This window comes from Suncus etruscus, chromosome 2 (genome assembly GCF_024139225.1).
Source record: "Suncus etruscus isolate mSunEtr1 chromosome 2, mSunEtr1.pri.cur, whole genome shotgun sequence".
Lineage (NCBI taxonomy): Eukaryota > Metazoa > Chordata > Mammalia > Eulipotyphla > Soricidae > Suncus > Suncus etruscus.
In genome coordinates this window covers 78,915,790-78,942,328 of record NC_064849.1, presented here as the reverse complement: position 1 = coordinate 78,942,328, position 26,539 = coordinate 78,915,790, and the positions used below count along the sequence as shown (strand labels likewise).

The 26,539-nt window shown below is 33.6% G+C and overlaps 1 protein-coding gene across 1 annotated transcript in view; it reads right to left on the bottom strand.

Annotated features, from left to right (window-relative positions):
* CDH12 (cadherin 12) overlaps positions 1–26,539 on the bottom strand; it is a 1,029,254-nt gene that overhangs the window by 279,600 nt on the left and 723,115 nt on the right. The window contains exon 4 of the mRNA XM_049768382.1: positions 19,158–19,575. Coding sequence (XP_049624339.1) covers positions 19,158–19,388 — 231 coding nt within the window. The 5' untranslated portion in view covers positions 19,389–19,575. The remainder of the gene's footprint in view (positions 1–19,157; positions 19,576–26,539) is intronic.

Sequence of the window (26,539 nt, the reverse complement as noted above, 5' to 3'; positions counted from 1 at the left end):
ACTTAAGTTCTACCACTACGGGGGTCATTCCCCAAATAACCCAAAATTATCATTTCCTTTATCATGTAAATATTATCTTAAATATGCATATCAATTATAGGTTTATAGGAAAGATCGCTAATTTGGATACCCTTATTTACAGTGTAACCAAAAAAAACACCCTAGACAAATTATTGCACATCATTCTCTTAATACACAATAATTCTGAGAGATAACCTAGGTTAAGCAATAAATCATCTTTCATGGTAGAATTATAAAAGCAAGTATGTGGTCATTGCTTTCAACTTACAGAGACACAAAATCTTACAGAATTGACCAATACTTTTTCAAAGTGTATAAAAATAAGAGTGGTATTAGAAAAAAATAAACAGAAGTAACTGATAATACTTAAAATGTTTTGATGTTTTCTTAAAACTACATGTCTTTGACAAATGAATTGATAATTTTGGTATTGCTTTGTACTTGAGAGTCTCAATTATTGCTAAAAGTTGCTAAAGCACAAAGATTATAATTTGCTGAGAGTGTTGTAACACAAATTTTTAATTTCTAATATTTATATTCTAGAAGAATTGTTTTTTTCTTGAAAAAATGTACACTATTGATAACAAAGGACAATATGATAGTAAAAGTATATTTAATACCTAAGATTTACAAAATACAACAAGATATATAAAAGGATTGCAGGGATAGAGAGAAAATATTTTATCACTGAGAATCATTGGGTGACATGTCAAGCAGCTAGTTTGATATTTTTCACAGCATTAAAACAAAGACACTTAATTAAAAGTATTGCCAACAATTTTTAGAACTCTAAATCTATTGACAAAAGTTTATAACTCTTTTAGGTAGAATTAGTAAGGAGCATATTCCAATTAAGGAAAGCAAGGAAAAAAATGCAAATGACAAGCCAGTATGTGTGCAACAATAATGAGTAACAAAGGAAAATGGTAAATCTATTAATATTCTTAAAAAAACTATTATTTTTCATTTTGCATAAAGGGAGGTCTGGTAAAGGTTCTTGTTTATCCCTAAAGCATTACAAAAATTATTTTCAGAGGCTATTATTTTTCAAGGAGAGTACAGAAGGTTGGGTGTTTTTCTTGCATGTGACTGACCAAATTCAATCTTGCACCATGTCTGGTTCCAAGGCTCAACAGTATTGATCCTAGCTGCAGAAACAGTAGTGAGTCCTGAGTACTACTAAGTTTGATTCTCATATCAAATATAATTCGATGAAGTGAAGACTTTATATTGCTAAAATAAAAGAGTGATTACATCTTACCAATAGACTCTGATTTTTAAAAGTATTACCATGCTGTGAAATTTTATATTTCACAAAGAAATATAAATATATATATTTATAGACTTTATATTACTATAATGAAAGTGAGTGGTCATATCTTACCAACTTCCTCTATCCTATGTTCTCAAAGCTCTAGATTCCTCATGCGATATTGAAATCAATGATTCATTCTTGTAGCATATCTGAAAATGAATTGATTCTATTGTCTATCTGCATAGCTTTACTCTTTCTTAAGTTGGATACCTCTTGAGTTAATTTAGATTTGGTTTACTATGATAATTTCAAAGTTTCTCTTGGTATGTTATGACGGAAGTGTTTACTCTAAATTCTTAATATCTGGAATCCTTGGGGAGAATGCAGTAAAAATGACAGGTCAAATATTCAACAAATACCATTAAAAAATTTATAGGATTTATATTATATAGATTTAAGAAAAATAAAAGACATTATTGTAATACTATCCAGAGACAATAAAGATAAGGCTGAAAGGACCAGCCCATGATACAAAGCTTATCACAAAAAGTGGTGAGTGCATTTAGAGAAATAACTACACTAACAACTATTATGACAATGGTAGTGAGGGAGAGAATTAGAATGCCTGTTTCGACAGGGGTGTGGGAGATGAGGGTACTGGTGGTGTGAAGATTGCACTGGTGAAGGGGTTGTTCCTTTCTGTAACTGAAACCCAACTCTTAACATGTTTGTAATCATGATGCTTAAATAAATAATTATTAAAAAAAGAAAATACACACACAAATTTTGTATTAATGAATGCTGATATGGAATGCAATATCTGACACTCACGTTCTTGTTTAATTCTAGCAAAATGTTACTCAAAATTTGACTGACAAAGAACCTACATCTTATTCACAAGAGTTTCCTCTTTTCATATCATATCCATGAAACCACCCAATGCTCTCAAGAAGAAAAGATATTTTCTTTTACTGTTATAATAATTGCTTCATGTTCTGGTGGTGGACCTTAAACTACTATAGCTTCAGAAAAAGTAGTGGAATTTGACAGCTGTGTAGAAACTTGGAAAAATTTTGAAATGGAACCATGTGGAAAGAGAGTGGAGAATTGTCTATTCAAGGAAAAATTTGAACTCTCCACCAGTATCCTGTATGTGAGACATGGTGAAAAATCAAGATATTGACAGGGGTAATTACATATTTTATTATGACAAAGCCATTTCTAGAAGAAACATATAGGGAAAATCTTGTTAAAAAGCTTTTAACTTTCCTTTTAAATAGAATACACTTGGAGCTTATATATATCAAAAACACCATATAAAGAATACTTAGAGAGTATAACTTGAGAATATTCAATTGATTCAGCTACCTTTTTTTTTCTTGTTGCTATTAGGCCAAATGAATATGACTCATTTCAAAGATGCTAAACTTTTTCTCTGAATATACTCCATTTCTTTCAAAAATTGTTCTGTGGGTTATGTTGCATCATTTATTTAAGAGTTTTCTGTCATTTCTACAATAAAAATATTCATGAGACAAGATGTTAAGTATTCAAGAGTCTCTAAGATTTCCCTTATGCTACCCTCTACAAATGATTCAGGTGTTGATAACCTCAGACATCACTTTTCTCTTGGTCATTAAATTTATATAAAACTTGAGAATCGGGGCTGGAGAGATAGCATGGAGGTAAGATGTTTACCTTGCATGCAGAAGGACAGTGGTTCGAATTCGGGCATCCCATATGATCCCCCGAGTCTGCCAGGAGCGATTTCTGAGTGTAGAGCCAGGAATAAACTCTGAGCAGCGCTGGGTGTGACTCAAAAACAAACAAACAAACAAAACCCAAAAAACAAAAAACAAAAAACAAAAATTTGAGAATCATTTGTGGGTCTTTGTATTGCTTATTTAGACAGGAAAAAGGTGATAGAAAAGGACAATAGTGAAAAAACATCTTTCAGAAATGGGGAAATATGTGCTATGAAGTGATTATTTTGGAAGAAGCATTTTGATAATATGAAACAGTTAGTAAAAGTAAACAATCATTTACATTCACTGTCTCAAGGGATTGAATCCAGGATTGAGTCAGTTGAAATTTCACTTATCATGGGAATATTTCCTTTAAACTGAAATTGCGCTCTGGGATTTAAGACAGTCTTATTAAAACCTTATTCATTTCATAACCTCTTAACTAAACATTCTCCTGAAGAAAAAATTGGAACCCGTATGTGAAAACCCTTCACAATGTGCTATGTACAGACAAAGCAGAAGAACAATCAGTAATGTTTTCCAATACATTTTATTTTTCCTTTGATCCTTTTCTTCATCTATAATCTTATTTAATATATGTTTCTGCTACAGTTATTGTATTCTTTCCCAACATACAAATTTAGAAATTTTGTTGATATTTTATTTTATGACTCACTGATTTCCCTTCAACGTACATAACTGGTTAACTAAATTTTTGAGTTATTACCTTCTTCATTAAGGCATCCTGTGTGATTGAATTTGGGGAATCATTTACCTGTCAAGTTCATTCAGCCTCCTAATCTCCCCTCTATTCATGAAGATGCATAATTTGTATGAAAGCTAGGAGCTAAAACCAAATTTCAGTTTTGTTCCTTTGAAAATATACTGAGTTTAATTTTTTTGCTTGTTTTTCACCACTTTGCTTTCTAATAGAAAAATATATTTTTATTTCAAATTTAGTTTTGATTGGTAAACCACATATTTAAGCCTTGTTTAAGTCAATAAAATATATATCTATCTAAATATCAATAAGAAAAGTAATATAATTTTTTCTATATATAAAGCTTTTGTAATCATTTCCTTTAATAAAACATGAATATTAATTCAATGTATCATCTGTTATTTGAATTATGAGGAATATATAAATTGCTTTGTAAAAGAAAACAAAAATAATGTATTTCAATTAATTATAAAATACAACCTAGGGAGTTTTAAAGAAGAATATAAAGTGTTATAGAAGCCTGTAATTGTTTACTTTGCCACTGTGTATTTTGCCAACTTATTATTAAATATATATAGCAAGAATATTTTCAAGTTCTATTTGCAAATGGTATTTGGACTGGAGTAATAGAATAATGCTATGATATTTGCCTTACAAGCTCCCAGCTCTAGAGACAATCCCTGTTTGATCATGGCACCACATTCAGTCCCTTAAACACCTCCAGGAGTGATCACTGAGCCTTGAAGGCTACTGGTACTGGTCTTCAAAACAACACCAAAACGAATATTTCAATGTTTTATTTTCTCTGTTACATTTATTTACTCAATAATTACATAGTTCCGTTTATTTTTAATTCAAGAAATTTGAGTCTTATTTTTAAAAAATGAGGATACAGAGGAGAATGTCTAAAACATTACTTCATATTTCTGATTTGCCTGGAAATATCTAGAGTGGTGTCTTATGTCTGGTTGCACTAAATCTCTTCATTTTCATGGAAACATAAACTCCCTGGGATGTTCTCTATCTGATAAATGAGTAATTGTGATGTCCTTCTTCAGGGACCGAATTAACATATGTCTTGTTATAGCCCATTCAACATCATCTCTTTATCTCCTTGGAAGTGACATCATGGGAATGAATAATAGGTGTGGGGCTGGGAGCTTTTCTCTGAGCATTTCACAGCTGGCCTCATTGGAAAATTTGCTTTACTCTGTAGCCTGCTTTATGTGCCGGCAAGCATATTCAACACTGTCAAATGTTATCCTGGCTTTGCAGGCACATCTCCCCTGCATTACTTAGCTTTGTAGTAAGGCAGACCTATTTTTGGTAGCCTATTACACAAATTCAATGTGCTACCTGTAATAAATGACAATCCTGTGCTCTGCTTCCAGTATAATATTCTAATATCTAGAAAACAATAATACTCCATACTTTAGGGTACTTAGAATGAAAGAAGTATTTATTACACACAAAAATTAAAAGAAAGCCTAAATGATGGGACCATTACTGCTGTTCAGAATACTTCAGGGACCAAGGCACCAGGCATAGAAGATTCTTTACATGGCCACAGACTGCACAGACCTTGCCATTCAGGAGACTGGGATTAACACAAACATGCAGAGTTATTATTTTTTCATTTTAGTTTACTTGCCAAGATTCACACTTTGGTTTCAAGATCGCAGTATCTTTTTTCTTTCCTCCTTCCTTCCTTCCTTCCTTCCTTCCTTCCTTCCTTCCTTCCTTCCTTCCTTCCTTCCTTCCTTCCTTCCTTCCTCCCTTCCTTCCTTCCTTCCTCCCTCCCTTCCTCCCTCCGTCCCTCCCTCCCTCCCTCCCTCCTTCCCTTCCTTCCTTCCTTCCTTCCTTCCTTCCTTCCTTCCTTCCTTCCTTCCTTCCTTCCTTCCTTCCGTTCTTCTTTCTTTCCTTTCTTTCTTTATTTTCTTTCTCTCTCTTTTCCATTTTGGTTTCTGGGTCACATCCAGCAGCACTCAGAAGTTACTCCTGGATCTGCACTCAGAAATCATTCCTGCCTTACTCGTGGGAGGGACTATGTGGGATTCTGGAGATCAAACATGGGTTGGCCATGTGCAAAGCAAATGCCCTATCCGCTGTGCTATCACTCTGGCCCTGGTCACCGTTTCTTATGCTCAAGTCCTTATCTCTCAAGTTTAACACAAAAGTAGTTCTTTTAGTCTGCAAAGAAGAATAATCTTCCACTGTTATTGAAAATGATCAGTTTCTTGAAGTTAAAGACAAATATCAAGATAATAAAATCACCTAGATCTTGAAAAATCTAGTCTATAATTATTTGCCTTTACTTAGTTAATTTCCTAGCCAGGAGTATTTATTTCTATGTTTACCTGTTAAGAAAATGTTTGACTTTTTCTCTTGAACTTTACCTCTAAAGAACTTATCCATTAATCTGAGGGTCAAATTTTTTAGCTGATCCATTTGATTAGGTTGGCATTTGGTATAAGTCATAGTTAAGTCATTAAATTAAATTATATTTGTCTGCAACTATTTCATTTAAATATAAAAAAAATAATTTTCTAGCACTAATATAGGGGCTAGTGATATCATTATACTTAATATGACTCTTTTTTAAGATTAAATAATAAGAAGCATAAATAGAGTCCTGAAACATAAAGATTAAGAAAATTCTCTATCAGTCAAGAGAATGGCTTTATATGGACTTAGAATGTCACTGATCCTGGACCCTCTGCCAATCAACTGCAATGGGCCTGTCTCAAGCAAAAGAACTACTTACCTGCTGTGTTTTAATAGTGGTATAGCACTATGGTCACTGCCTTTGAGAACCAGACAATTTTCTCAATGACAGACACACTAAGTTGCTATACAATGTCATCCAAGGAGACCACTGCTTATAGTAAAAAAGGTGTCATTCTGGCACCAAGCATACACTAAATTATCATAGAGAAGAAATAACCCCCTTCTTGTCAACATAAGGATCAGCTCTGACCTTGCAAAATCATTAGAAACCTCCAATGTAAGGTTAGGTGGATTAGGAGGCCCAGACATTGACTCTGCTAATACTACCACTGGATCCTGCAGAATCAGCCTTAATGAAATATTATAGGAGAGTTTTGTATTCCACTAAAAAGAATGGGAAATATTTCTCATCTCTCCCATAAAAAAAAATTCTGTTTATTAGTAACTTCATTAGAGTAAGTGTAAAGGCTTGATACAGTATTATGTATCCTTATGTTGATAGCTAGGACTTAATTAAAGCATAAAAATCTTCATTTTTATACCAGCCAACATTTATTCTTTTTGTCTAGCAAAAATAATATTTTACTCATCCTTAAACATGCAATAGTTTATACTCTTATTCATAAGTCCGTGTCTTATTTTTCTACATACAAGTCTGGAAGTTGAAGATATTTAGAATGTGAATAACTTTATATGATTATTTTTTAATTAGCCTGCTTTATTGTTAATTAGTTAATTGTTTTGGGAGGGAGTTTCTCAAAATGGCACTTTGGAGGCCCAGAACTTCCATTCAGAGAATCTCTGAATTAGGAGTTCAATGCAATGACCCCAGGATGCTATCTGTGTCTGTGCTACAAGGGATGAAAGACATAAGCTGCCCGGGGGGTGTTTGAGGGCTCCCACAGTTGTATTCAGTATACTCAAAAGACCATGTAGTGCAGGAACAGAATTGAGGTCATTAAGGTGCCCCCTTGTAATTTCTTTCTCAATTAAGTGTTAATTTAATTGCTTTTCTTTATCATTCTCATCAAGATAAAAGTCATATAATAATACGTACTTGTAGACCATTAATAGGGTTATCGCTCTTATGCACATGGGCAAATATCAAACTTATAAAACTTAAATCATTTTGAAGTATATTAATGTCCATCATAGTATATAATGTCCTTTATTATTATACTAAATATTATTATTATATTTGTTATTTAGTCAAAAATCACCTGTTTTAAAACAATCTAGTGCACACTTGAAACAAGAAAAATGCTTGAAGAATTAATGAAGCCACATTTACATCTATTTTATGCATTATATACAATTATATACATTATTTATAGTTTGTATACATTCAAAATATTTTAGAATTTAAAATGATAAGCTTTGAATTTAAACATTGCCATTTTTAATTAAGGAACCTAGGTTTACACAATAAAATGTAATTTAAAATACACACCAATACTTGCACATTTCTCAATTTTTGAAAAGAATCTAAATTAGTCAGATGTTCTAAAAATAAATTGCTAACCTAGCCTAAGAAAATAGAATCTTTAAGTGTCTGTATTTTTTCTCCATTGTGTCTATTTAACATTTAATCTTTAGTGTTCTACAAGTCTCTGTGATCTTCATTTGTTCATAATTGATTTTAACCTGACTTCTCCAATGCATTGTTAACCCTGCAGACAGTTTCTTTACCTATTCTTTGTGATAGTAATAATATGCACTTTCAAAAGACTGAGCTTGATATACTCCAGTAATAATAATTTTGTTTTTGTTTTTCTTTTTGAGCCACACCTGGTGACACTCAGGGATTACTCCTGGATGTGCGTATAGAAATCGCTCCTGGCTTGGGGAACCATATGAGATGCCAGGGGATCGAACCTCAGTCAATCCTAGGCGCCGTACCCCTCACGCCACTGCCCTGGCCCCCCAGTAATAATTATTACTCATTAATATGAATGTGTTCTATTTTATATTATGCTGTTGTCACAACCATCTTAGAGAAGCAAATAATAGTTTGAAAATGGTCATTTTTGCAGTGCTGAGAGATTCTTTAAAAACTAAGGCATAACTGTGGAAAAGGAATAGACATTTTGCTCTAGAGAATACAACAGATTCTGCCTATATGAAGAAATTTTCTACCCTATTGCAAGGCCTTGGAAATTTCATTTTGAGTAACACACACTACATTTTGTAAAACTCAAATCCCCAGAAAAGTACATTGTTTGAAAGGCCTTTATTAAAATTTAATGTTTCTTTTGCTATCTAAAATATTTCTCTATAAGTTTCTGACCTTGAAGTAAATTATTGCATGAGCAGCAAAAGCTGTTATAAAGAGAAGCACTTTCAAGGGTACTTATATACTTATCACTGTTGGGGGGAAATTTGTGAATATAATTCTTTAACAAAACTCAGAAAATCCTCCATCTTTTATGGAAAACCAATAAAACTTAGAAAAGAGATAAATTCTCAGAAACTAGCCAGTTCAGAGACTGATCTTTGGGAATAATGATGATTTTTAAGTATACCCAGATGGTAAATTTGTTATTTTCTTTTTCTTTTCTTTTCTTTTTTTTTTTTTTTTTTGACTCACCTGGTGGCACTCAGGGGTTATTTCTGGCTCCATGTTCAGAAATCTCCCTGGCAGGCTTGCGGGACATATAGGATGATGGAAATCCAACTACCATTTCCTGGGTTGGCCAAACGTCCTACTGTGTTTTACCTCTCTTACCCCATATTTGTGTTTTGCTATTATCTGATTTCTACTAGCCTGTCTTCAAATCATGATGATGAGCTAAGCTGAATCAAGATACACAAGAATCAACTACTTACAAACATCATTTAGAAATAGCAAATAAAATGCTGTGCAAGGTCTCGTGTTGTAATGTTAACATTTTACTACATTTTGTAAAATTCAAATTCCCAGAAAAGTACATTGTTTTAAGGGCTAAAGAGAAGAAAATGAACTTACCAAAGAAACAACAATGTGAAAAATGCACTAGAAAATATGCCCTTTGAAGTAATTATTGATAATTGAAACCTTTTTTGGTTTGATTCTGTCAGTCCAATTATAAGAAGGATAACTATTACACAATGAAATATAAGTAATATCTCCATTCAAACGATGGACAGGACTTACTAGGACTTTTCTCTAATACTACAATCATATAAACTAATCAACTTTAGATCTGTGATACCAGGAAATGGAAAAAGATTCAACTATGTTTCTGCTGCGCATTAGTGATAAGGCCTTTCCTCTGATCTCTGCATCTGAGGTCATTTTCCAGCATTAATAAAATGAATAGATTATGAGTTCCTAAGAATAAAATATACCAACCACACACACACAAACTAACATTAGCATGCTTTAGTAATGAGTATTAAATGCTCTAATGAAGGCATAAAGGTATATAACACATAATCACTTCTATGCAATCTCTATGAGAATTTTTAGAAGCAGAACATGTATACTTTTCTATAACAATTAACTAGCTAGCTATACTGACTAATTTTCTGTAGTAGTAAATTATGAATAATGAAGTTTTGGTAGGTGGTAATTTCAATCACATTGGTTTTACTTTTTCAAAATGCTTTTTTCAGTATGCTTATCACCTATAAATACTATACTCAATTAAAGTAAGAACTTATTCATATTTTAAGCACAGATTTCAGTAGCATAAGTATGGTATTTATTAAATCTGTTAAACATTAAATTTAAAGTATTTGTATCTTATTTGTTAACTTAGTTTTGCTATCTTTTCATACAGATAAATTTGTCCAGGACACATCACTGGTACTGTATCTCATCAGTTGGTATACTATTATAAAATCAAAATTATCAATGATCAGAAAGTTAATTAAATATAGTATCTTTCAATGAATCAAAAAATACCCCAGAAAATGTATTGGGGAAATATGAACACATATACCTAGTGCATACATAATCAAACTTACAGTAAATTTTGTGGAAATAACTTAAAGATATTTATTGTGACAGTATAATCATAATATGTATAGTCCCCTCTGAGTTACATAGATTGAGATGAAATACTTAAGTACTTTCATATGGATCATAATTATAAACCCTGTAATTTGCATCTAAATATCCCTTGAGTAGGGAGTGGAGCATAGTACACAAGTTAAAATCATAGCCATATATGTGTTCAAGCAAGCTTTGATCCCCAAAAATATATGTGGGGCCTTGAGCGCTACTAGAAGTGATTCCTGAGCACAGAATAAGGAGTAAATTCTGATTACAGCTGGTTGAGCACAGTTCTAAAATTAAAAAACAACAATGACAACAAACCCTAAACTATGTTCAGATCTTGAACTAACATACTCAATATCCATAAGTAATGCAGATAAATGGATATTTTTCTATACATAAAGAATTTAAACCTAATAAGTGGTCAAGTGTGTTAAAAGTAAAATGAGGGGCTGGAGGTTAGGCATTTGCCTTGCATTCAGAACGACAGTGGTTTTAATCCTGGCATGCCATATGGTCTCCCAAGCCTGCCAGGAGCGATTTCTTTTTTTTTTTTTTTTGGTTTTTCGGGCCACACCCGTTTGATGCTCAGGGGTTACTCCTGGCTACGCGCTCAGAAATTGCCCCTGGCTTGGGGGGACCATATGGGACGCCGGGGGATTGAACCGAGGTCCTTCCTTGGCTAGCGCTTGCAAGGCAGACACCTTACCTCTAGCACCACCTCACCGGCCCCCAGGAGCGATTTCCTGAACATAGATCCAGGAGAAATGTCCTGAGTGCTGCTGGGTGTGACCCAAAAACACCAAAACAAAACAAAAAACAAAAATCAACAACAAAAAGTAAAACGAGAATAGAAAAATGGGAGAAAATTAATAAAAAAGTTATTAAATGTTATATTGCACTCACTTTTTTTTTATTTGTTTTGGGACCGCACCTGGTGGCTCTAGGGATTACTTCCAGTTCTGTATACCAAAACCGCTCCTGGCAGGTTCCAGGGTTTATATGGGTTTCCAGGGATCAAACCCGAGTAGGTCATAGGTCGGTAACTTGCAAGGCAAATGCCCTACTGCTGTGCTATTGCCTCCAGCCCCAATATTGCACACCTTATCAACATATTATTAAGATGTTTTTCATGGTTCATATGTTGATATAAAGCAGGGGTCTCAAACTTGTGGCCCGCGGGCTGCAAACGGCCCTCCGTACAACATTTAGTGGCCCTGCCCTAGAGGAATCTTTTTTTGTTTTAGTTTTGTTTTAGTTGTTTGGGTCACACCCACCAATGTTCAAGGCTTACTACTGAGTTTGCACTCAAGGATCACCCCGACTTTGCCTCCTGCGGCCCGCAGGTAAATTGAATTTGAGGTTTTTGCTGCAGATCCTGACATCTTAAAATCAAACACAGGACAATTTCTTGACACAAATGTTATGTAATGACTAGCTACAAAGAATGAAACTAAAGCAAAGCCAAAAAGAAACTATTTAACAAGACATGTAATGCACTGTTATTTATTTCTTCAAATTCCATTTTAAGCTTTTGTTAAAAAAAAATCTAGATCAGTATACAAAGATGACTATTTTAAAAGATAGCCAGTGAAAGAAACTGTAAGACTCCAACTATCGTTATGAACCAGAATGTTCAATAAAAGTTCAGGCTTACCTAAACAGGATTTGAAAAAGAAGTTGATGGCTTCTAGTGCTTTTCTACTGTAAGAGCAAGTACCTAAAATGCTTGATTCACAGTAGGGCCAATCCATATAGGAAGTTTGAATCCATTACCAGAACCTTGATTTAGGGCACTTGAATAGACTTCAAAGGTTGCTTAGTTTATGTAAGGTGAGGCAGAGTCAAGAGGAAGCATAAGATTTTAAATCTTAAATGCAGAGACCTTGGGCAGACAAAACCTTCTATCAAAATGAACAGGAATTAATATTGAAAGCTCACACAATAGGAATAAATCATACCACGGAAACTGCATTATAATCTTCTCAAGAGCTGCATGTCTCATAAAACAGACAGAAATGCTGCACCATGAAAACATTTTTAATGTGTCACTATAATCTTATGATGTACTTTGCATTTTATTGGGCACAACGGTTATGTACATGAATTAAAATACCATCCTGATACTATGGTAATTTAGAAGCAATTCCAGATAAGCAAATTTTTCATTGTGAAACAGCTATAAGCTATTATATCTATTCATCTTTGTTTCCATGATTTTATTAATCAAAATAAGTCTGCATAATTATCAAATGACTTATTGTCACTGCCTTTATATACATTCATGAGTGGTTTGTACACCTATGTAAACATAGCTTATTGGTAAGTGTGTTAGAAAAGTCAGTGTTAATAGTTCCTAACAAATTTTGGTTTTCCTAGATGTTTTATTTTACTTTTTTGTCTCCTATCCAAGTACTAACCAGGCCTGACCCTGCTTAGCTTCTGAAATCAGATAAGATCAGGCACAATCAGGGTGGTTTGGTTGTAGACTATTTTACTTTTTTGTAAGGTCATCTCCTGTGCTAAGATTTGAATTGTCCTAAAATTTTGGAAGAGTGAACGAATCCAACTATCTACCTTATCTTTTATCCTGTGGCTTTTGCTGGTAAAGAAAATCACACATTGCTACTAAGTTCTAAGATCTAAAAATCACATGAAAAGTAATTTCCTCTAATCCAAAAATAAGCACTTTATTTCTGTTAACAGACTATCTCATATTTTTCATGATCCGATTAGGTCTATTATTCCCATGAAGGTTAATTTTCTGAGCTAACTTAGCCAGGCCAGGAGTGCACATGTACTTGTTCAAACTCTAATCATGCTGTTTCTATGAAGGCGCAATTTTTTTAATGCATCTTCCCTACAGATTTTGTCCTTGCAACTAGAAAATACATAAGCTAATTCCTTAAAATATGTATGAATTATTAAATGTTTTATTTATGTATATTGTTCTTGTATACTGGGATCATAAAGGAAAATCAGTTTTTCCACATGTAATTGATATTAGATATAAATATGAGTTGAGGGCACATTTCTGACCACAAAAATCTCACCAAACTTCTATCTTCAAAACCCGAACACTTATGCATTGAACCATTAATTAATTTATTTATTCATTCAGTTCCCAAACTGTTTATTCTGGTGACTAGAACCTATCTGGCAGATCAGGGAGCAAATCAGGGAGAAACCAGCATTGCAATTACCATTCATCATTCACAGGGTGTCATTATATATGACTACCTTTACACTGGATGAGGCAATGCAGAATTGTCAACTCTCATAATAGTGCACATTTGGGACATTAGAATATCCATAGAAAACCTGATTCAATAGTGGGGAGATCTTGATAACTTCACAAACTTCACACAGTGAATGGTCCTGGCAGATAATAAGTATTATCTTCCTGCCAAGATAACATCAAAATGGCATGAAAAGAAAATGATATTGGGGCTGGAGAGATATCACAGAGGCAGGATGTTAGCCTTGAATATGGCTGACCTGAGACAGAAGTGGGTTCGAATCCCAGTATCTAATATGGTCCCTGAGTCTGTCTCTGCCAGGAGTGATTTCTGAATGCAGAGCCAGGAGTAACTACTGAGCACCATTGGATGTGACCCCCACCCTCAAAAAAATAAAGAAAACGAAAAAGAAAATGATGTTGCAAGAAAATAATGATTTTTGAATGTTACACACCAATGACTCGGTGTGTATTTTGAGTGTGTGTTTATGTGTGTGTGTGTGTGTGTGTGTGTGTGTGTGTGTGTGTGTGTAGAGGTTAGATCCTCACTCTATTCTCTTTCTAAGAAGAGCCTTCCTTAATCATCATGTGTGGATCCAATACAGCATTTTCCAAAGTGGGTGAGAATTCCCTCAAGGGTGTGCTGTAAAGGCCAGGTCTAACCTTGGGTGCAACCAGGGACACATTTTTGTTTGCTCAGAGATAGATGGTAGATTTCCAGGGATCACTGAGTAAAATACTTATTTCCTGAAAAGTGGGTGGTAGTCAAAATAACTTTAATAACCTTTTCTCTAGCATAACTTTACTCAACTGAGGGTCACACAGTATCTTATGGACATCCAACATACTCCGAAGGGGTCTAGGAAACAAGTGATTGGACAGGGAAGCCATTGGAATCTTTACAGGGTGGGGCACATTTGGAAATGTGACTGACTTTTCACATTCAAAAGTGAATGGCTTGTATGGAGAAATCTATTCTTGTAATATTTTTAAATTATATTTTATACAAAATGGTTATAGTAGTAGTGATGTTTATGATGGTGGTATACCAATTTACTGTACTTCATCACCACTCAATTATCCATGGTCTTCCATCATTGTCCCAAGGTCCCCCGTCTGCTGGTTTTTTGTTTATCTTTTTCCTTGGCTTCACAGTCTCAGGTTTTAGAAATGTGCTTTCTTAATTGGTTCTTTGCTTTCTGGAGCAACTTCTGCAACCTAATTAAATTTAAGTACACGTCCAACTGTCTTTTCACTGGTAGACACCACTGATAGAACATGCTGTGATATGACAATACAACTAGGCAATATGATTACCGCCCAATCCACTTAATTGGACACTGACAAGAAGCAATAATCTGAGTGAACATATGTATACTTTCTGTACGACTCTTTGTAAAATAGGTGACTACAATGAATTTGACGGACTGTTCTCAGGATCATTAAATGTCTTAATATATTTACACTGCAGTGATACGGACAATGAAATAAGTAGTTTCGAAACAATATTTTTCTAGCTTTGTTCTGGAAACCTAAATTTCACAAACAGAATGACAACATTGTTTTACTAATATCTCAAGGTGCAGAATTTTTGTTGTTTCCTCATGTTGCATATTTTTTATGAGTAGTACTAGTAGTTGGCCTCAGGACTGAGCAGCTCTGAATGGCCCTGTTTCTTATATAATCAATTGCATCGGTAGAATTTGAATGCATGAATTGGGAGAAGGAAAAACTCTTTATTTTCTTTCAGTTTTGTCTTTTTAGGTCACACCAGATGTGTGGACTTTATTCTAGAGAGCCAGGATTTACTCCTGGATGTGTGCTCAGAAATTATTTCTTGTGGGCTTGGAGGGCTATCGTAGATGCCAGGGCCTGAACCCAAGTGGACTACATACAAGGCAAGTACCCTGTCTGCTGCTGTATTATTTAATTCTCCTGTCCCCAGATAGAAAAAATTTTGATCATAGTTTGGGGCAAAGTAAACTATTTCAAATTTCCTTAGAGATTTTAATTCTCCTTCAAATGCTATATTAGTTTTCTGACAGTTTTTATCTGCCTTGAAAGAAATCCTTACCCCTATTCTCCTGGAAATGAGACTACCAAAAACTTAAGCACAGCTAGCATTCTGTGAGTAGCTATATTTTAGGACATCTCAAATTTCTAACTGTGCAATTAATCTTTTTTAAAATTAGTGCATTCTGTGTGAAGTCACTATGTTGAGAAATTTAGAATGTGGGAGACCTAATGAAACTTAGGCTATTTAAACCCAATTACTACATTCCAATTAATGAAAATTCTTTACCAACAAAAAACATCCTCTCCAGAATCTCCATTCTCAGCTTCTAAACAAAGGCCTTATCTGAGTCTGTTTTCATGCAGTATTTGCTGATTTTTTTGTCTCGTCCTTCATTATTTCTCTTTTTATTCTATTTCTTTAACTAGACTAACTTCTAGTAGGATCAGAAAGGTGAGTTATAAAGTAACCTGTGAAAAGCTCTAGTCCAAACAAAAGAACTAGTTGATTTTACCAATATACATCCCCATAGATCTAATGAAAATATATAATAATCATCACCCACAAACATAAAACTAGACACATACATATTTACATTATGTGTGATTCAGATTATGAGATAATGTATAATTAAGGTAAAATTAGATTGGTTTAAATTTTGATTTTTTTTCGTATATATGATTATTTTTGCATCAGGGCCAAACTTAGAGGTGCTAAGGACTTCCTCTTGATTCTGTCCTCATGAATTAGTCCTGTCAGGGATCTGGAGATCATATATGGTGCTGGGAAAGAACCCATGTGTCTCCATGCAAGGTAAGCACACTACTGTGTGATGGATCCTGTCCTGAATTTTTTTAATAAGGGAAACTATGCAGATAATATGTATTTAATTTTGCAATTGGGAGACTAGAAATCATCCTAACAGTTTGAATTACTGAAACATAGAACAAAAGGATTTCCCTAGTAAATTCATTTGAAATGTCATAATTATTGGGACTTACTGCAAAAGAAAGGATGTGAAGGCCTAGAAAGAGTGAAAAGATAATAATATCCATGTCATTCAAAACCTACTTACCCTCTCTGAGAGGCTGCAGAGGACATATCTCTCAACAGTACTGAGAAAAAAAAATACATTTGAGTGGGTGTCTCTCATCTTTAAAGAGCAGTAGAGCAGCTTTCTTATAGGGGCTAGAATTTACACTGATAACTTCTGTCAATAAATTGAGAAATGACAATGGAATAGAATTAATTGGATGCCAGAGTAACAGCAATCAAGTGGCAGTATTCTGTGGCAAAATGCACATGTTTTATTATAATAGGAGAGATAAGGAAGCAAACCCAATCATCTTATTTGTAAAGATCTATGGAATTGGCTAGTTAGTTGTTCATCATGTTATTTAAAGCAGAATAGATAGGAATTCAATTAGATTCTTACTTTGTCAATGCAAGTAGAAAAGTTTCCAGTATCATATGTGCTAAAATATCAAACCTCAATAATAATAAAAAAAATCATTGGGGCTAGGAAAATAATATTCAAGATAAGGTGCTTGCTTCAATCCCTGGCATAACAAAGTCAGTCCCCCATTACTCAGGACTTTTCCTGAGTATACAGCCTAGAGCCAGGCCTAAGTACAAACATATGTTTCTTAAGCCAAGAATAGAAAATAAACAATGAATGAATAAAATAAAAAAAAATCAAAATAACTGGGCCATATCCAAATAAAGCACATGCCAAGATGTGATGCCCAGGTATCAAATACCCCTAATGTTGTACTGAGATAGAGACAGAGAGACATATGGAAAGAGAAAGTTAGACTTCTATAACTCTGAGTCAATTTCCAAACATAAATCTACAGTTCAAGAATATTTGTAAGAAAGTCTCAGATCTCTTGATACGTTTAACTCATAGTTAATCTGTATTGTTGGGAACAAGGATAGAGTACAAATAGTAAAGCAGAGTCTTAGCATGTGTGAAACCTTGAGTTTGATCCCTGAGAAAATGAATGTATACTATTAATATTGTCCCAAGTAAACTTTTCACTAGGATAATTAAATATTGAGAAATCAAAATCATTTTAATTTGGGACTATTAAATATTAAAGAATTAACAAGAATTTAATTAAGAAGAGTTTTATTAAAGTCAGCTGATCTATGAAGCATTAACCAGATTCATATTGCAGAGGAACAAAATCAATGCAATGGATCCCTAACCCTACAGTACAAGTATCCCCTTCCAGAATACATAATTGCGAACAGTTTAATTAATAAATTCTGTAATTTATGTATAATTTATAACATATGTGTGTGACCATATATGTGAAAACAGAAAGGAGCATAACTAGGTGTGATATAGTCCGTACTTCTTTACTGAGTATATAGAAATATTTCTTCTTATTTGGTTCACTACTTAAAGTTTTTGAACTAATATCTCCACAATTGTATGATGAGTCAGTTATTCTGCATGGTATTTTATTATCACTTCATATATTTCTATTAAAATCATAGGGAATATTTTGGAAAATTTAAACAAAATGAACAAATTAAAATTCCTTTTTAGACAAATATTTGGGTAGCATTATAAATTTTAAACTATGGTAGGTAAAATTTATGGGATAAAAATAGAAATGAAGTACAAATGTGCTGAAACATGTAGTTGAAATCTTTATTTTGTAAAAAAAAATTCAAAAGTTTTAATAAGAATAAAACAAAAGGGGCTGGAGAGATAGCATGGATGTAGGGCATTTGCCTTGCATGCAGGAAGAAGGTGGTTCGAATCCGGCATCCCATATCGTCCCTGAGCCTGCCAGGAGTGATTTCTGATCATAGAGCCAGGAGTAACCCCTAACCGCAGCCGGGTGTGAACCCCCCCAAATATATATATATATACATATATATACACACACACATATATATATATATATTTGGATCTCAATACATATTAGCTTATTCTTTTAGTGATTTATATAGCTTACAAGACCTCTCTAACAGATAAGTTATTTATAAAGCTTGAATGAAGCAAATAACTTAGATCAAATTCAAATATTTATTTTTACTTTTAAGTGGAAAGAGTAGGGATTTTAGTCATTGAACATCACCAATAACATTTTCAAATAGTTTTCCCAGATAATTTTTCATACCTAGATTTCTTACTAAACAACTCAGCATAACTGTGAAAAATAATGTGAATAATAATTTTAATGACTTCTGCATGGATTAAGACATGAGTCTTAATAAATACTCTAAACAAAATATAGATTAATTTCGTTAAAACTAGCAAGAGTTAATGAAACCAAATTGGGATGAAATGATATTCTCTAAAGCTTACCCGGGCCAATGATTCAGGAAGAGAACTCAAGTCACTGATTGGTTCAACTCCTGTGCAAAACATCCATACATAAAACACAACGCACAATCCCCTTTGTTATCAAGTGGTTTTTCAAAATAAACACGCCATTACCTTTCCCACATACTGAGGCTCGGAGCCCATGTATTCCTCCAGCACAAAAAACTGATTCCATACCCAGCCACGTTTAACTCGGTGAAAATGTGATCTCCGCCCTGGCAGGTGAATAACATTTTCTCTTGGTTCTGTGGCTAAAGTTTGTTGTGGCTGTGGTTGAAGTGGTGTTAGGAGACCTCCATCAAATAGGACCCAGAGAAGAAGGGATAAACAGTTCCTTGTAAGCATTGGCGAAGGCTTTCCTGCTGCAGAGTAATCAAAACTCCAGCACTTAAAGTAGAATTGTGGAATCCAGGTTTGAAGTGTCTGTGGGCTTCACCACTTAACTTTCTTTTTCTATAGCAGCAATGATAATGTGGGCATTAATCCTTTTGATGAAAAGCTTTCAGATGTATTATATTCCATCTAAAGGGATCTGTAAAATAGATGAACAAAAATGCATTAAATTAATCAAATTACTGGATGATAGCGATGAAGAATCACATTTCATCCATAGCATATGAGAAAAAGAGTGAAGACTTGAAAGTAATTCTACTGCTAAATGATTACAGCTATGTAACATGTCAACTTGAATAAAATAAGCTTTCCTTATTTATTTGTTTATTTAGATTTGAGGACCGTATTTGGTAGTACTCAGGACTTATCCTAAGATCTGCTCTCAGGGATCACGCCAATGGATGTCAGGAAACAAAATACAGTGTGTAGAGTAAATCCAGGGTCAGTTATATAAAAGGCATGTGCCTTAACTCTTGTACTGTCTCTCCAGCTCCAAACCAGAACCTAAGGTTGTTGGTTCGAATCCCGGTGTCCCATATGGTCCCTCGTGCCTGCCAGGAGCTATTTCTGAGCAGACAGCCAGGAGTAACCCCTGAGCAATGCTGGGTGTGGCCCAAAAACCAAAAAAAAAAAAAATAGATTTGAAAAGTAGTAATAATTCTAAAGCAAAGTTCCATTGGACATAGGAGATATTTGTGTTATATTTCAATTAAATAATTTATTTATTTAATAATTACAAATCTTATATTTTTATTTAATTTTTATTTTAAGTATATGAATACATCACTTTAAGCAATTCAATTTAAGAGGATACTTTCTCAGTATTGCGGTGATTTAGGGTTAGAAACTTTTTGATACTGGTGACCTAAATTGTGCATTAAGGTTTATAAAAATGAGTCATTTTCTCTACTTCCCTGGGAAGAATAAATAGAAGAAAATTGATAAGCAAAACTTCATTTAGCACTTAAGTTGCAGGAACAGCAAAAAAAAGCCATCCTATATTCCAAATATAGTCGCAAGAAGGAAACTATTGTTTAAGCCTGACTGATTTTATGTATTTAGCACTCACAGATTTAGCACTAAAGCTATGGCACAATGCTCACAGATTCTTAGATTTCTAATGGCCAGAATGTTGAAGACCATTGGCCAATGACTATATGCCTATGATGTTTTCTATAAATATAAATCAATCAATTATGTATAAAGCTTCAAATCAAGAGAACAGAAATCAATTCATATTTAATTACACATCTAGCACATGGCATTTTGTCAATCTTTCATTTGGAATTCATTTCACTGCTTACTCAGTTATATATGTTATATATGTTTATATACTCTAAGAATAATACAATGCATTTTTTCAGAGATACTAAAATATAAGCTTTCTGTTTTGTGTGTTTGTTTTTGGGCAAGACCTGACTGTGTTCTGGCCTTACTCATGGCTTTGCCTTCAGGGATCACTCCTTGCAGCTCAGGGAGCCACAGGGACTGCCAGGGACCAAACCCAGGTTGGCTGTATGCAAGGAATGTTCTCTACATGCTGCTACATAATTACTCCAGCTCCTAAATTTAATTTTAGAGCCATTAGATTAGGTATGTCAAAACAACAAAGCTTTTATATGAACAACCTTGTAGTGAAATAAAACAATATATACTTTATAAGTTCTGCAGTATGCATCTGATACTGACAAAAACATAAACAAAATATATATTCTTGCTCTCATTATGACAAAATAAGAATTGGAATAGACTAACTTAGATTTCTTGTCCAATATTTTATTCGCTAACCATATGTAATCATTTAATTGAAGTTTGGCAATTTGTAACAATGATATACTCTAATTTTATAATATAAATTTCAAAGAATCAATAATAATAGAATGTCTCAATTCAAACTTTATATTACTTACTAAAACAATATTGAATGCATGTTTATTAAATATATATTCATATTAATTATATATACAAATTCAATTTGTGTCTTTTGGGTAATAAAAATTTCATATGAAGATATATTTTTGCTTTTTTTTTATTGATTGCAGACCTTGCTTAAAAGTTATTCCTAGTTCTATCCTCAGGGAACATTCCTGGCAGCATTTGGAAACCATAGTGGTGCCAGAGATCTAACAACACAAATGAATCGCAGCAAAGCAATTGCCCTATCCATTGTACTATTATTTTGACCCTAAGGATATATTTCTAACTTATACAATCTTCTTTTAAACATCACTTCTGTAGACAATAAGTTAAATAACAACTCTGATATCTGCTTTAAATTATTTATTTTATATGTTCAAAATTTAACATATAACATGAGTTATACAAGTTTTTAATACTACGTTTAGAGGTTAAAAATATATTCAGCCTCTATGCATAATGTTCAGATTTGCCTCCACTATTTTCTTTTTTATATTGCTAATAACAATATCAAAATAATTTTAATTATTTAAGCTATCACTTTTTTCCATGTTGTTCCATATCAGTCCTACTCCAAACATGTGTGGCACACGTGGAACAAATAAAACAAAATAGAAAAATTGGAATGCAGAAATTCTTCCATCTAAACTTAATCTCATTTCATATAATTAGGCTGAATTTATTCTTTCATATTTTATCAAATTTCCCCTTTATATTTTTGAGAGTGTGTGTGTCCACAACTCATATGTCTCAAACTCAGAATTTTTAGGAAGAACAATATGATTGTTTAAAATTAATGGCTAATTATTTTGAGGAGAAGGTGGGGGCCATATCCGGTGGCACTCAGGGGGTTACTCTTGGCTCTGCACTCAGAAAAAAACAGCTCCTGGCAGGAGAATCATATGGGATTCCTGGGATCAAATCAGGGTTCGTCTTGGGTCTGCAGGGCTCCATGCAAGGTGAAAGCCCTACTGCTATGCTATCACTCCAGCCTAAATTTATGGGAAATTTTGAGGGATTTTATTTCTGTATTTGTTTGCTAAAAGGGTACTGACATTTACAATTATATTCCTAAGCATCTGTATTTTTATTTTATATATTGTACATCTGACTACATTCAATTTATCTTTTACCAGTTTGACTCTAGTTATTAAAATCCTTTGATGAAAAATTTATCTAAAATCTGAATTTAAAACCTGACTAGTAAGTAATCTCTTCTAAATTCAATGTAAGGAGATTAGAGATAAATAACTAAGTAGATAGATAATAATGTGACAATAACATTAAAATTACATGTGTTTTTTTTCCATGAGCTAATTCTCTAGCACATTAAAAATTCACATAACTCAAAACAATGGTTAACCACAATATTGTAATAAGGTTTAGATTAACAGCAGTCCTGGAACATAATATCACAGAACATGATTCACATATTTCTCATACTCACATTCTGCTTCAGACCCATTAATCCAGAATTGGATTATGGCAAGTGGAGCCTTTGCAGTATTATATATTTAAAAGTGGTTTCTAAAATCAAGGAATTTTAAAGAGAGTTGTGGGCCACATTTTGGTACTCAAGGTCTCCCCCTGGCTCTGTGCTTAGAGATAAGTTCTAGTGGTAGACCACATGTAGTGTCAGAATTCAAGCCAAGTTGGCCATATGAAAAGAAGTACCATAGTCCTTGTACTATTTCTCCAACTCCAGCTAAAATCAAGTATTATTATTAAAATGATCAAAACTTAAAATGGTCTGCATGATTTCCACTGCATATTCAAAAGTAGAATTTGTCTGTCTCCCTAATTTTAGTTCCTTATTGAAATTATTATCATAACAAATCTTACTTGTATTATAGATTATTGATATGAATAATTTTAATATATTTTGGTAGAGTTGTAGTTTAAATGGTGTAGCAATGATCATTTTTCTATCATTTCCAAAATATATAGTATAATGTGGCATATGTTGAATAAAAACAGTTATTTATTACTTTTATCAAATTATGATAAATGATCATATGCCTTGCTATATATCCTAGTAACAATCATATTCAATGATCATTAGTAAATGGAAAAGGTAATTCTTATTTAAAACTTATTATATCCCAAACAATGTTGTATATTTGGCTTCAGCATTACTTGTTGAAGGAAGTGCCATATATACCCACTTTTCAAATGAAATAACTGACAGAAATTGTATGACTAGCCAGTAATTCAAAAATTAGTACATTGAAGAAGGTTGAAATGATAAATAGTTACCAATATATATAGCCAATAGCCAATCTATAAATATTTAAAGGTTGATACCACTAGCATTTAGGATAGGGTTTCTTAAACTACATTTATTCTAGCAATCTCTTTTCATTTAAGAAATATTTACATGAGCTCATGTATTAAGTCATGATATCTATATGTACATATGTGCACAGTTATATAATCATTTTTATCTTAAATAAATATAATATGCATTTATACAGTTAAAAACTCATAGAAAATTATTTAAGAAACATTTTTAGATTCTGCTAATGATTTATACTCAGTCATGTCCATATGGGATTATGAGACATAGTTTAAGCAAGTAGGATGCAAGAGACCAACCTTATATTTCCCCCCAAACTTATATTTTATATGCTACCATATGCATTAGTTTTTTATTGTTGAGACAAATCCAGAGGAGGTAATGGTTCACTCATGGCTAGACATGGGTTGTGGAGTATAGGTTGTATAGTATAGTATAGTATAGTATAGTATAGTATAGTATAGTATAGTATAGTATAGTATAGTATAGTATAGTATAGTATAGTATAGTATAGTATAGTATAGTATAGTATAGTATAGTATAGTATAGTATAGTATAGACATGGGGAGATTAAGTAGTTCCAAGGATCAAACATATGCTGACTAGGAGAATGAAAGCACTTTTCACAATGAGGTATATTACTAGCCTCAACATTTAGAAATGCTTGAAGGAATCCAAGAATGGAGAGTTACAAGCTAGATTAAGGAAAGAAGGCGTGGGGCCGGAGAGATAGCACAGCGGCTTTTCTCTTGCAAGCAGCCAATCTAGGACCTAAGTGGTTGGTTTGAATCCCGGCATCCCATATGGTCCCCCGTGCCTGCCAGGAGCTATTTCTGAGCAGATAGCCAGGAGTAATCCCTGAGCACCGCCGGGTGTGGCCCAAAAACAACAACAACAACAACAACAACAACAATAATAATAATAATAAATTACAAAAAAAAGAAAAAGAAGAGAAGGAGTATACATTGGATGACAGTACAGGAGTTTTGATGTTGCCTTGCATGCAGCCAATTTGTGTTCTATCCCAGGCTTTCTACACAGTCTTCTAAGCACTTACAAGAGTGATTTTTAAGTGCACAGCCAAGAGAAACCCCTGGGCATCACCGAGTATAGCTCAAAAAAACAAAAGCAAAATAATGTCAATGAATAAGCGTATATAGTACTGAATTTAAAATTATTTTTCTAAATTTAAAGAAGTATTTCAGTATTGGATATAGTTGCTTTGAAGTCAGGGGATTCAGCACTCCTGGTATAACCCAAAAAGGTATAGAAAATAGATTTATACTTCTAGGCAGATTCAGAAAGAAGTACAATAAATCACATGAACAGTGTATTAACAGAATAGGATGGAGTCTAAAAAATTAGATACTGTGCCTCAGCCAATCTAATTTCCCAAGTAAGGAGATAAAGCCTGGAATCATTGTGCACAGAGCAGAAGACATGTTTTGCAGACCACTTCATAACTAGCTTGCACAGAGGGCAGGAATGTGCAATGGTAGGGGTTCGGTCAGATAACTCAGAAGCCCTTGGAAATACTTAACCTCTATGGATTTGCAGATTTTATAAAGCAGCGTTATAATAAAAAAATTCATAATAAGATAGTGGATCATCGTTGGAGTGTAAAAAATCTGAAGAATCATTTTTAATAAAATCATAGAATGCATTATTTCACGCTCAGTAACTACAAAGTAGAATTTGAATTGTAGGAACACAATCATCTTATTCCCATGGAGCTATAGAGGAAATAATAAACTATTTTGAGGGGATGTTTGAATTCATACCCAGCTATTCTTGGGCTCTATGCCTTGCACTGGACCATATGCAGTGCCAGATTGAACAGACATTGATAGCATACAAGTGCCTTAATTCTTGTGCTATCACTTGAGCCTCAGACTAAAATATTTTTTAATCTCATTACTGCAATTGAATGTGTATATACAGACATTTCAACATATATATTGCATTTTAATCTGAAGATTTATCTTAGGAATTTGAAACACAGCAGCCCTTCCGTTAATTGACGAACATACACTATTTTCAGCGGATGATGTCACTGCCAGCATAGGCAAGCTCTCTCTGGACACAGCTGTCAGCCTGTTGCTTTTAAAGTGTTATGTCACAAACAACTAATGCAAGGAGAGGGAAAGACTCAACAATCTCTGGTGGAATAGAAATAGCTCCCTTAGGCCTGGGGCACTGCTGAAGTTATAAGGAAGACTGTACTGATTCACTCACATGAAGACACTTGTTCATGTCAATGACAGTGTTATGAAAGCAGCATGGAAAACATATTGTGAGGCAGGAGTGCCCTAACAAAAGTTAACAATGGACATTGTCAAAGGAATAGTTTATTTCATATAGAGGCTTATGAGATTAATGTACACAGTTTTATATTTGACCATATCCCCTAAATTTTTGTAGATCCAAAATAGCTTTCCAAATGCTATGTCTGTAGCTAAATTTGCCTTTTAACATATGGGTTGCTAATTTTTAAAATAAAAGCTCCCTTTAAAATATTTTCATTAGTTAAATATTTTTTCTCAGATCTCTAGAGAGTTACAGGTATGAAGTTCATAAATTTTAGTTATACAGTAGCCAACACCCATTCTTTTACCAGTGCACATTTCTTACCACCAATGTCCCCAGCTTTCCTCCTGTTCACCCCTGCAATCTATGCTTGTTTCTCTCTCTCTCACTCTCTCTTTCTCTCTCTTTCTCTCTCTCACTCTTTCTCTCTCATTCTCTCTCTCATTCTCATAAACACTTTATCTCTGTAGCCTGTCAGTCTCTCATTTATTTTCCTCAGACAATGCTTTGCAATATTGTCACTGAAGGGTTATCATACATCATTTTTAAATGATCAGAGAGATATTCCTAGAACTAAGGCTCA